General features: G+C 38.3%; 1 protein-coding gene across 1 annotated transcript; it reads right to left on the minus strand.

Annotated features, from left to right (window-relative positions):
- LOC109127358 (uncharacterized mitochondrial protein AtMg00810-like) lies at positions 10,255–11,505 on the minus strand. Its single transcript, XM_019231970.1, has one exon. The coding sequence runs from the start codon at positions 11,503–11,505 to the stop codon at positions 10,255–10,257; it is 1,251 nt and encodes a 416-aa protein (XP_019087515.1).

Consider the following 13,419-nt stretch of genomic DNA (forward strand, 5'->3'; position numbering starts at 1 on the left):
CGATTGGTCATTCTGTGAAGAATCTTCACCTTCTATTGAATCGATTTGAGCATCACCACCGGATTTATCGACAAAGTGAGATTGATCTTCATCACTACTCGATTCATCAACCAACTGAGGTCGACTAAACCTACCATCATCTCGAGTTTCCGTTGATCTCCTTCCTCCTCTTACCAACCCTCTTCGAGTTGATCTCACCATCTTCTCAAATCGTCGATACACCCGAAGAACACCACACAATTTTTTTTTTTTTCCTTCGATACAACCAAAGACAATACCAAATAAAAAGTCTTATTATTATCTTTTTTTTTTATCTTCTCCCCATCGATACAACCTATGCTTCATAAATCAAACAAGTCTCGAGCAAATCTTCTTAAAACTTTAACCAAAATTAAACCGGTTTTCTCCAAAAATATAATCAAAATCATATAATCTGCTCAAATCAAACCGATTAATTAACCTTAAACTCAACATCTTCTCGATCTTGCTCTTGAACCAGCCCCACAAAGACTCACATCTCACAAACCCCAATTGAATTTCTTAAAGTTGAAAAACGATTAAAATCTAAAGCCTTTGTGAATATATCTGCTAACTGATCTTCAGTATCAACATGATCAATCTGAACCTGCTTTNGGTCTGAGAAAAAATCACACGCCTTGAAGGATCACTCCACTTCATACCCACAATCTGANTCCTGAATCCATACCATAATCAGCTGATATCTGCTTCATCCACAATAATTGAGTACAACAACTCCCCATTGCTATATATTCTGATTCAGTTGTAGACAAGGNACTTTAATCAGCTGATACACAACTCGAGCACGTTCGACTGAAGGATGATTCGGATGACCAGATGGAACCCAGTTATAAGCCGCGAACATCAAAAGAGCTGCAACCTCTCCAGGAAGATCCCTAACTTTCAACTTCGACCAAGGCAACTTATCTTTTCCACTTAGAACTACTGCAAGCTCATTCTTACTCAGCTTATTAACCGCATCACTGGCTTTGTTCTCATCTAAAGTCAAATAATCTAGATTAAACGCCTCATTGATCATCCTAGGAGAGAATTCATACCACTGCCCTCTAATGAACACCTTAACACCATCTTTGGCCTTTTCGTTTGGTAAATTGGCATAAAACTCACATATCACTTCCTTGACATATAACGATAACCCTTGAACTGATTCTTGTAATCCCAACTCCATGATTTTATCAAAAATCCCAAATTCATCAGGTTGCGAGAAATCTAAATTCCTTTCTTCTATAAACTCCCTAGTTATAAGCTGGGAATACCTGGCTTGAGCAGCTTTTGACACAAACACATCAGACCTAAACTTTCCCCTTGTCCTCTTGTCACTTGATTCTGCGAATTTTGACCGCTTTGGTGTAGAGAAATATCTTTGCTTTGTCTTTCTCTGTTTTACTGTTCGACGCTTAAGCGATTCTTGCACACGAATTTCCTCAGAGTCAGAATCGATTTCCTCATTACCAATGGTTTCTTCATCGCTAATTTCTTGTGCCAATTCATTCTTTGAAGATTCTTCATCTTCTATTGAATCGATTTGAGCATCACCACCGGATTTATCGACAAAGTGAGATTGATCTTCATCACTACTCGATTCATCAACCAACTGAGGTCGACTAAACCTACCATCATCTCGAGTTTCCGTTGATCTCCTTCCTCCTCTTACCAACCCTCGTCGAGTTGATCTCACCATCTTCTCAAATCGTCGATACACCCGAAGAACACCACACAATGTTTTTTTTTCCTTCTTCGATACAACCAAAGACAATACCAAAACAAGTCTCGAGCAAATCTTCTTAAAACTTAAACCAAAATTAAACCGGTTTTCTCCAAAATATAATCAACATCATATAATCCGCTCAAATTAAACCGATTAATTAACCTTAAACTCAACATCTTCTCGATCTTGCTCTTGAACCAGCCCAACAAAGACTCACATCTCACAAACCCCAATTGAATTTCTTAAAGTTGAAAAACGATTAAAATCTAAAGCCTTTGTGAATATATCTGCTAACTGATCTTCAGTATCAACATGATCAATCTGAACCTGCTTTCTCTCAACCAGTTCTCTGATAAAGTGATGTCTTACATCAATGTGCTTGGTCCTTGAATGTTGAACAGGATTCTTAGAGATATCAATTGCACTTTTGTTATCACAATATACTTTTAGTTCCCCTGAATCCATACCATAATCAGCTGACATCTGCTTCATCCACAATAATTGAGTACAACAACTCCCCATTGCTATATATTCTGATTCAGCTGTAGACAAGGACACTGAATTTTGCTTCTTACTCAACCAGGCTATTAGATTGTTGCCTAGAAAGAAACAACCTCCACTTGTACTCTTTCGATCTGTTACACTTCCTGCATAATCTGCATCACAGTAACCAACCAACCCTTTGTTCGAACCTTTAGAGTACCAAATCCCAAAATCAACAGTTCCTTTGACATACTTGATAATTCGCTTGACTGCTTCAAGATGAGACTGTTTTGGTTTTGACTGATACCTTGCACATATACCCACACTAAAACTCAAATCTGGTCTACTAGCTGTAAGATATAGTAAGCTCCCAATCATTCCTCTGTATTGCTTGACATCTACATCCTTACCATCAACATCTTTTGACAGTTTCAATGAAGTGCTCATAGGTATCACAGCTTCTTTGCACTTATCCATCTGAAACTTCTTAAGAAGTTGTTTAGCATAAGTACTTTGTGAAATAAAAATACCTTGATCTGACTGTGTAATCTGCAACCCAAGAAAATACTTCAATTCTCCAACCAGACTCATCTCAAATTCTTGTGTCATACTACTCACAAATCTATCCACCAACTCTTTTGAAGTACTTCCAAAGATAATGTCATCAACATAAATTTGAACCATCATAATATCACCACCTTGTTCCAAAATAAACAGAGTCTTGTCCACACTTCCCCTGTTATAGTTCTGCTCCATAAGAAAACTAGTCAGCCTTTCATACCAAGCTCTTGGGGCTTGCTTCAAACCATAAAGAGCCTTTTTTAGTTTATATACATACTCAGGCCTAACTGGATCTTCAAACCCTTTGGGTTGTTCAACATACACTTCCTCTTGCAAGATCCCATTCAAGAAGGCACTCTTAACATCCATTTGAAAAACTTTGAAGTTCAGAATGCAAGCCATTCCAAGAAACAGTCTTATTGACTCAAGCCTTGCTACTGGTGCAAAAGTTTCTTCAAAATCTACACCTTCAATCTGTGTATACCCTTGTGCAACTAATCTTGCTTTATTGCGAATTACAACACCACTCTCATCAATCTTGTTTTTGAAAATCCACTTAGTACCAATAATATTCACATCTATTGGTCTACGAACCAGTTCCCAAACATCATTACGCTCAAACTGTTCTAGTTCTTCTTCCATGGCTATAATCAAAAAATCATCTTGAACAGCTTCTATATGATTCTTTGGTTCGATCATTGACACAAAACACTCATAGAAAACAGTTTCTAGAGTTGTAAAGTAACTTGTCATTTTCTTAAAGTCAATCTGCACTCCTCGAGTCTTCATTTTCTCATTTAAGTCCCCAATAACATCAGATGCGGAATGATTCTTATGAACTTGTTGTACTTCTTCTGGTTTTGTAACTGGAACATCCAACTCAGAAACTTCATTGTGTGCTTTAGTGATGCTTACCTGTTCTGAATCACTGTCTGAATCATCATCTTGTACAGCTACAGATTGATCGTCAAAGACTACATTCACTGATTCCATGATTAAACCTGTACGTCTGTTGTAGACTCTGAATGCTGTACTACTTTCGGCATAACCCAAAAACATGCCTTCATCACTTCTGGAATCAAATTTGCCAAGATAATCTTTGTCATTTAAGATATAGCATTTGCATCCAAACACATGGAAGTAACTCAGATTTGGTGTTTTGCCTCTCCACAACTCATAGGGTGTTTTTGTAGTATCCCTTCGGACATAAACTCTGTTAATTATATAACACGCAGTGTTCAATGCTTCAGCCCAGAATTTCTTAGGAACTTGATTTCCATGTATCATTGCCTTAGCCATTTCCTGAAGAGTTCTATTCTTTCTTTCTACTATTCTATTCTGTTGTGGAGTCCTTGGTGCTGAGAATTGATGTGCAATCCCATGTTGCTCACAAAACTCCTTCATAGCCTCATTTTGAAAATCTCCACCATGATCACTTCGAATTTTCTTGATTCCTCCTCGTTCATTCAGTAGTTGTAAAGCTAAAATCTTGAAGTTGTCTATTGTATCTGATTTGTCACGAATAAAACAAACCCAAGTGTATCTGGAGTAATCATCAACTAAAACAAACACATATTTCTTTCCTGCTAGGCTTTCTACTTGCATTGGTCCCATTAAATCCATGTGAACCAGATCCAGAGCTGATTTTGACTGAACATCTGGAACCTTTTTGTGCTGAATTTTGACCTGCTTTCCCTGATTACAAGGCCCACACACCATATTGTCTTCCCCTTTAAGCTTAGGTACTCCTCGAATTATCTCTTTATTCACAAGAGTAGCAAGATTCCTTGTATTCATATGTCCAAGTCGTTGATGCCATAGATCTATACTCCCTCTAGCACTGTAGCATTTGATTGAATGTTTCTCCCACATGTAACAATTATTCCCAGATCTTACACCATATAACTTGACATTACCCGACTCATCCAATGCTTTGCAATCAACTTTTGTGAATAAAACTGACAATCCTTCGTCACAGAGTTGACTAATGCTTATTAAATTTGCACGCAGTCCTTGAACTAGATACACATTCACCAGTTGTGGAAGCTCTGTATCACGTGTTGTACCTTTGCCTTGTATAAAACCATGACTTCCATCTCCAAATGTTACTGTACCTCCTTTCAATTTCTTGATATTCTGTAGATTACTCTTTGTTCCAGTCATATGTCTTGAGCAACCGCTGTCAAAAAACCAAGGCTCCGTGTCTTCTTGTTCTTCAGTAATCAAAGCCATATCGCACATTGATTCCGTTTTTTCTTGTTCTTCAGTAATCATGGCCATATTGCATCTAAACCCTGATCCTGAGGCTACCATTGATTCCGATTGATATAGGTCAGCTTTCTTCATCCAAACTTGTCTTCTAACTCCATTCCAGAAAAATCTTCCTTGTTGCTTTAAGGTACAGACCTTCTGCCAATATTTGTAACAAAAACGTTTGTAGTGACCGATTTTTCCACAAAAGTAACAAGTCAAAGATCCATTAGAAACACCATAAGATGTCTCCTTCTCAGATTGATAGGCTCCCGCAGATACAAATTTGGTTGTCTGTGATTTAGCTCCCATGTTCTCATTAAAGCCTAATCCTCTATGAGTCTTCTCAGTTCTCCCATAGCTCAAAATTTTGTCAAGTTGCTTGGTTCCTGCAAACATATGAATCTTCCTATTTTGTTGGTCTAATTCAGTTTGTAGTTCTGTAGATTTATTCCTTTCTCTAAGTAGCTCTTCTTCAAGCTTGTCAGCTTTTGCCGATAAGACCAACTTCTCTTTCATCAGATCTAGCGAATCTTTAGCCAGCTTTTTCTCATCCACCAATTCATTCTGTAACGACATAACAAGTGCTTCTAAACGAAGTTTTTCAGTTATCAAAACTTGATTTTCCTTTCCTAGAGAAATAAGTGTATTTCGCACTTCCTTGTAACTCTGAACAATGTCAAGAACTTCATCTCCTTCTGATTCTGAATCAGTTACTTCTTCCCCATTCTCAAATTCAGTAATACCCACCATAGCTACTAAATTAATGAGTTCTTCTTCGCTACTGCTATCACTATCTGATTCATTCTCAATGCTAATCATAGACTTTTCTTTCTTGACTTTAGAGTTGCTCACACATTCCTCATGTGTGTGTCCAGTCCCTTTACAGATTGTGCACTTGGCATCTCGTAACTTGATTGTTGGACATTCTCGGATAAAATGACCATATCCCTTACATTCATGACACTGCATATCAGCCTTTTTGTCTTCACTTGTCTTCTTGAATGAATTACTCTTCTTTTGACCTTGACCTTGTTCTATCCTTCTTAAAGCTCGATCAAATCTTCTTACCAACAAGCTCACAACATCTTCTTCTCCTTGATCAGTTAAGTCTTTGCTTACTGCTAGAGCTATTCCTTTTGATTTCTTAATCCCATTAAGGTCCATCTCGTGTGCCTGTAGCATTCCAACCACTTCACCGTAACTGAGATTTTCTAAATCTTGAGAGACAGTTAAGGCTGTTTTGTATCCCATAAACCTAGATGGAAGACACCTTAAAAACTTTTTGACTAACTTCTGATCCTTATACGTCTTCCCAAGAGTTAAGGCTTCTTGTGATAGAGCACTCAACTTTGAACTAAAGTCTGAAATTGATTCATGTTCCTCCATCTTTAGATTCTCAAATCTAGAAGCCAACATATCCTTTCTTGAATTCTGCACTTTTGTTGTACCTTCATAATGAATTTGAAGGATATCCCATGCTTCTTTAGCAGTTTCACATCCTTGAATCAAATCAAACTGTTTTCTCCCAACACTGCAATGAATAGCACTTAAGGCTCTTGAGTTGTATTTTGATCTCTTTTGTTCTTCATCAGTCCATTCTGCTTCGGGTTTGGGAATTCGCTTGCCTGATTCATCCTTGATCGTTGGTTCCTCCCACTTTTCTAGAACAGTCTTCCAAGCAAGGCGGTCAATACCTCCTATGATGGATTTGATCCTCGACTTCCAAAACCCATATTTTCCATCATCCAAGATGACTTTGTTGTTGTTGATCAGATCTCCGTAGCTATCCATCCTGTCCGCAGAATCTCACCTGTAGTAATCTGAACAAGTGTTGCTCTGATACCAATTGAAAGTGTGAGAACTTATGATCTGATCTATGAAACAATGATTTCTTTAAACTCTCTTTTGATTAATAGAAAATCTGTTTACAAGTTTGTTCTAAACAATTTTCTAATCTCTCAAAACTCTCTTTAATGAAACCTCACGCTCTCTCTAAGTTCTTAGCTCTTTTCTTTTCTTAAAGACTAAAACTTAGTAGCTAGGTTAACTTTCTCTTGTTTGTGCTAAAGTGTTCAATCGGCCTTAGCACCCTATTTATAGAACTAGCTCTTTGCCATACAATAGGCAATCTACCTATTCTAATCCTAATAGGAATTAGACAATTTCCTTTTCCTTTATGTTTAAGGAAATTTCCTTCTTTCCTCATGTTTACATTCCTATTGTAAACATGAAGTTCTTTACTCTTCTAGAAGCTTCTCGTGCCTTCTACTCTTGTGTAAGTCTTCTTGATTGTTAATAAACATCCCGATGTTCTGTATTTGTACATGTACTTTGTTCTTCTGAAGTAGTTCACCTTTTGAACATATATCACATCTTCATTATTGATCTCAGCGCAGGTCCCTTTTGGTAGTTTAAAACATCGGTTCATCGTGTAGATCGGTGTAGCCAGAGCCACCGTCTTAATTAGTACCACTTTACCAGCCTCTGATAAATATCGGTTCTTCAAACTCTGAGTACGCTTCTGCACCTTATCCACCACACATTTGAAGATTTCTTTTTTCTTCTGGCCTACCTACTCAGGTAAACCAAGATATTTCTCACAGCCTCCGTCATTGTGAATATTGAGGATCCTTCTTAGCTTTGTTTTGATCTGAGACCTTACTCTTGAGCCAAAAGTGATTGCAGATTTATTGAGATTTACAGCTTGACCAGAAACTCTCTCATATGTTGATAAGATTTTCATGACTGTAGTGCATGACTTTGGATGGGCGGAAAAAAGAAGAGAGCATCATCCGCAAATTATAAATGATTGATCGATGGTCATGTGTTGCTGATCTTCATACCCTTTAGTTTGCCTTCTCTTGCAGCTTTTGATAGTAGATGACTTAAAAAATCAGGCACATAGGATGAAAAGGTAATGGGATAAAGGACCACCTTGTCTGATTCCTCTTTCAGGTGTGATATGTCCTCATGGGATTCCATTGATCAGAACCGAGTAGCTAACTGTTTCTACACAATTCATTATCCAGTTGATCCAGACTGTATCAAATCCCATATGCTGCATAGTCTCCCGTAGGAATTGCCACTCAAATCCCATATGCTGCACTGTCTTCACCGTCATGTAGCTGTTCGCCCAACGTTTTCTTTTTTTCAGTGGGTGGATCATCTCATGGGCTATGATGACATTATCCATTATGTTACATCCTTTGATAAAAGCTGCTTGGTTCTCTAACACAATAGACGATAAGTGGCATTGCAGGCGTTCGACTAAGATTTTTGAGATGATTTTGTAGTTTACATTGCACAAAGCAATTGGTCGAAACTCACTCATGGTTGTCGAAACTTCCACCTTTGGGATGAGGAATATGTTTGTGTGGTTTAAGTTTTCCTTCATGCTGCCCTCTCTGAAAAAATACATAATCTCTGCAATGACTTCTTGTTTTATGTCTGCCCAAAATTGTTGATAGAAAGCAGCTGTGATTCCATCTGGACCTGGTGCTCTATCAGCACCAATATTGAAAACAACATTTGTTATCTCGTCCTTTGTTACCATACGCTGTAAATCAGCATTCATAGCATTAGTCACCTTTGGTTCCATACCCTGAAACACCTCTGTGTAATATTGATCCTGTGTTCTTGTCGATCTGAAGAGGTTTGTGAAAAAAGATTCTGCGATGTCACCTATCTCACTTTCACCTATGTAAACTCTTCCTGAATCCTCTATCGCCAATATTCTGTTCCTTGCAACTCGTTCTTTTGCTGCTGCATGAAAATACTTTGTGTTTCTATCTCCAAGAGTAAGCCAAGTATTCCTACTCTTTAATTTCCAATGGTGTTCTTCATCCCGATAGGCTTGAGACAACTCGCATCTTACTCTGTTGATTTCTTGTGTCGAGTGTGTGCCATTGGTCAAAGCCCGGTCTAATTCCTTTTTCAGCGTACTGATCATGACAGTTGCATTCAATCTATTGTCCTTTTTCCAGTTGGCAATTGTGCAGCGGATTCCTCTTATTCTATCTGAGAGAGAATTGGAAGTGTCTTGATTTTTTCAATCTGTAACCACCATATCTTTGAATCCTTCTCGTTTGATCAATCGACTGTCATAGCGAAAATGTTTCCTACGCTGGTCTGGTGTGTGACAGAAGCTCATAACAAGTGGTCGATGATCTGATCCTTCAAAAGGGAGGAATTCTGTTAGAGCTGATGGGAAGAGAGTTAACCATTCTGGATTGGCCATTGTTCTGTCCAAACAGCACCAAACATCATGAGTATGACGTTTCCCTGTCCAAGAGAATCTATCTCCTATTGACTTTAGATCATGGAAATCAAAGGTGGTGATCATATGTCTGAAATCAGCAAAAGATATCTCTGGTCTTTGTGGGCCTCCTTTTTTCTCCTCGTTTCCTTTTATCTCATTGAAGTCTCCCATTACTAACCATGGATCTTGTCTCATATCTGATATAGTTTCTAGTAAATTCCATAAATAGTGTCTGCGACTTTGATATGGATAACCGTAGACAACCGACAAATAAAACGAAATTCCATTGAAGCAGATTTGCATATCTACAAGATGAGCTGAAAGGGAAATAACTGAAACAGATACTGGATTTTTCCAAAGCACAGCCATTCCACCACTTATATCTTGTGGTGGAACTGCTACAAACAGAGAATACCCCAAATCATAAGCGACTTCATTAATCTTGGTATCCTGCTGTTTTGTTTCCATTAGGCATAACATGTCCGGGAGATACATCCGTTGTATCTCCTTAAGGCGTCGAACTGTAAGGTCTATGCCAAGCCCTTAACAGTTCCAGCAGGCTGTATTCATGGTGGATGTGGTGGATTAGGGCCCACCGTGCCTCTATACTGGTTGTTCCTTGAGGAACTGCTGCTTTCTCCACTCTCTCGGATCACTACTTTGGACGAACTGAGCAGAACTGCTTCACTGTCGTTCGCCTCTGTATCCTCTCTTTTACGTTTTATTAAGATTCTGATTCACCGGAGAAGTACATCGGAGAAGAAGAAGAAGAGGAGAGCAATTAAGGCTCTGACTAACTTTCTTAACAGAAAATAAATGTGAATTACAAAGCTTAGTTTAGGAGAATTAATCTCATCTCCTTATATACAAACATCTCATTAAACCAAACTAAGTAAACCAGAGATAACCGATATCCGGTTGAACCAATCCTCATGTATCTAATACGCCCCTCTCAAGTCGTTATCTTCAAAGGTGTCTGGTTTGGAAGATAAAGACTTGATAATGACATCTTAGAAAGCAATCCATAGAAAGGACCTGGATGAAGCGGTTTGGTGAGAATGTCTGCGTGCTGGTTTTCTGATGGTACATGAAAAACCTTGAGCTTGCCAGCTTTAATCTGATCACGAACCGTGTGACAGTCGATCTCAATGTGCTTTGTCCTCTCATGAAAAACTGGATTCATCGCAATATGCATAGCCGATTTATTGTCACAGTAAAGCTTAGCAGGACTAGTCACATGGAGATGTAGGTCCGTTAAGAGCTGTTGCAGCCAAATAATCTCACAAGTCGCATGTGCCATGCTACGATATTCTGACTCTGTGCTGCTACGGCTCGCTACACTCTGTTTCTTTGACTTCCACGAGATCAGAGAATCACCAAGATAAATGCAGTAACCAGTTATTGATCGCCTTGTATCCTTGCAATTTCCCCAATCAGCATCCGAGAAACCATTCAAGCATATCTCTGAATCAACAGAGTACATTAGACCTTGTCCAGGATTATTCTTGATATACCTGAGGACCTTATGAGCCGCCTGAAGGTGAATATCGGAAGGTGCAGAGATAAACTGACTTAGTTGATGGACAGCAAACGTGATATTCGGTCTTGTGATGGTGAGGTAATGTAATCGTCCAACAAGTTCCCTGTACGACCGAGGATTAGGAAGAGGTGTTCCCATTGTTGCAGTAAGATGGAGACTAGGATCCATTGGGAGTGGACTTGGTTTACAACCAAGTAAACCAGCATCCTCCAACAAGTTCTGTGCATATTTTCTCTGACAGACCGAGATACCTTTGGAAGAGCGTGAGATTTCAAGTCCAAGGAAAAATCTAGCAGGTCCAAGATCCTTAATTTTGAATTCAGACCGTAATAATGCCTTCAAACTCTCCACTGCATTATCATCATTACTAGCTATCATAATATCATCAACATAAACCAAAGCTGCAATGAATGATCCGGGTCTCTCCTTGACAAAAAGTGTATTATCCGCAGGTGACTGAATGAAATTTGCACCCAACAAAACAGAGGATAAACGCTTATACCATTGGCGAGAAGCTTGCTTCAAGCCATAAAGAGATTTGCGAAGTCTACATACCGGATTAGGAGGCAAGGTGACATTTGGTGGAGGAGTATACCCTTGAGGTAAACTCATATAAATTTCTTCATCCAAATCTCCATGTAAAAATGCATTAGAGACGTCCATCTGTGTTAAACTCCACCCTTTCTTAGCAGCCGCACCAATAGTAGTTTCACACTAGTCAACTTTGCCACAGGAGAAAATGTTTTGATGTAATCCAAACCTTCTTGTTGTGTAAACCCTTGAGCAACCAACCTAGCTTTATATCTCTCCACTGAACCATCAGGATTATACTTTATAGTAAACACCCATTTGCAACCAACAACATTCTTACCAGGGGGTAAGGATTCAACATCCCAAGTATGTGCAGATTCAAGAGCATTAAGTTCATCACCTGCTGCATTTGTCCATTTTTCAGATTTCATGGCTTGGGCAAAGGTTTTAGGTTCAGTTTCAAGACTGTAAGAGCAAATATAGGATTGAGACAAAGGATTGAAACGGTCATAAGAAACAACAGAAGAAATGGGATAAGGAGTAGTAATTGGTTTAGCAAGAGGTTGATTTACTGGTGGTATAAATGGAAGTGATAACGGTGGGTCTGTAGAGATAAAAGGGACTAACGCACAATGATATTCAGAAACATAGGAGGGAGTCTTAGTAGTTCGTTTAGGTCTAGCCATGGGTAAAGAAGCAGTACTTGTTTCATGTGTACGAGCAGTGTTCTCTTCCGGAACGATACTAAGATCCCGTGGTGTATGTGATGAAGATGCATGAGATGCATCAGGAAGATCAGGAATATCAATTTCAATAGCATCATCATCAAGAAAAGACATGGAATCAACAAATTGTGATGGTGCAGGCAAAGGAAGTACACTATTTGGAAACATATCAACTGCAGTAGATAACAAATTTGATGTTTTAAAAGGAAAAACATTTTCATGAAAGACAACATTACGAGATATAGGAGACTCTAAATCTAGCAGTTTATAGCCCTTATAACCAGTCGGATAACCAAGAAAAACACAAGGCTTTGCTCGAGGTGAAAATTTATTCCTATCATTGACATTAGTAGAAACAAAACATAAGCAACCAAAACTTTTGAGTTTAAGATAATCAGGTTGTTTATCATAAAGCAATTGAAAAGGAGATTTATCATTTAACAAAGGCGAAGGTAAACGATTAATCAAAAACACTGCAGTTAAAACACAATCACTCCAATGCTTCAAAGGTATATTCGATTGATATAACAAAGCTCTAGCCACATTTAAAAGATGTTGATGTTTTCTTTCAACGACAGAGTTTTGTTGAGGTGTATATGCACATGAAAATTGATGTATCATCCCTTGTTCTTTAACTATTTCATGAAAAACTAGCTCAGGTGCATTATCTGATCTTATTGTTTTGATTTTAGAATCATATTGAGTAGAAATCATTTTGATAAAAACTGGAAAAATAGTAGAAACATCACTTTTATTGCGCATCATATAGATCCAGGTTACACGCGTACAGTCATCTACCAAGGTTAAGAAATACCTAAAACCCTCAACAGACTCTATACTAAAAGGACCCCAAGTATCCATATGAATGAGATCAAAAGGTTTCTTAGCAAGATTATTATTTGAAACATAAGCTAGCCTTTTCTGTTTTGCTAAAGGACAAATTTGACACTGAGTATTATTAGAAACTAAAGACTGTAAAGAAGGAATGACACTAACAAGTTTACTCAAAACAGCTGGTGACGCATGTCCAAGACGCTGATGCCATAGAAGACCAGAAGCAACCGTAGAAGCAGAAAAGGAACAAACCGCAGGAAAAGATGATGAGAGGGTTGTGGATTCTGTCTCAAGAATATAGAGGTTATGATGAATTCTAGCCCTCCCAATCATCAATCCTCGTGAAAGTTCCTGTATAAGACAACAATTGGGAAAGAAATGAGCAGAGCAAAACAAACTTTGAACTAAACAACTAACACTAATCAAGTTAAAACAAAAATCAGGAACATGAAGAACATTATGCAAAACTAAATGTTGTGTTATGTAA

The sequence above is a fragment of the Camelina sativa genome, chromosome 11 (genome assembly GCF_000633955.1).
Source record: "Camelina sativa cultivar DH55 chromosome 11, Cs, whole genome shotgun sequence".
Taxonomy (NCBI): domain Eukaryota; kingdom Viridiplantae; phylum Streptophyta; class Magnoliopsida; order Brassicales; family Brassicaceae; genus Camelina; species Camelina sativa.

Coding starts and splice junctions, on each gene's coding strand:
- LOC109127358 (XM_019231970.1), bottom strand. CDS start 11,505: ATGGACGTCTCTAATGCATTTTTACATGGAGATTTGGATGAAGAAATT.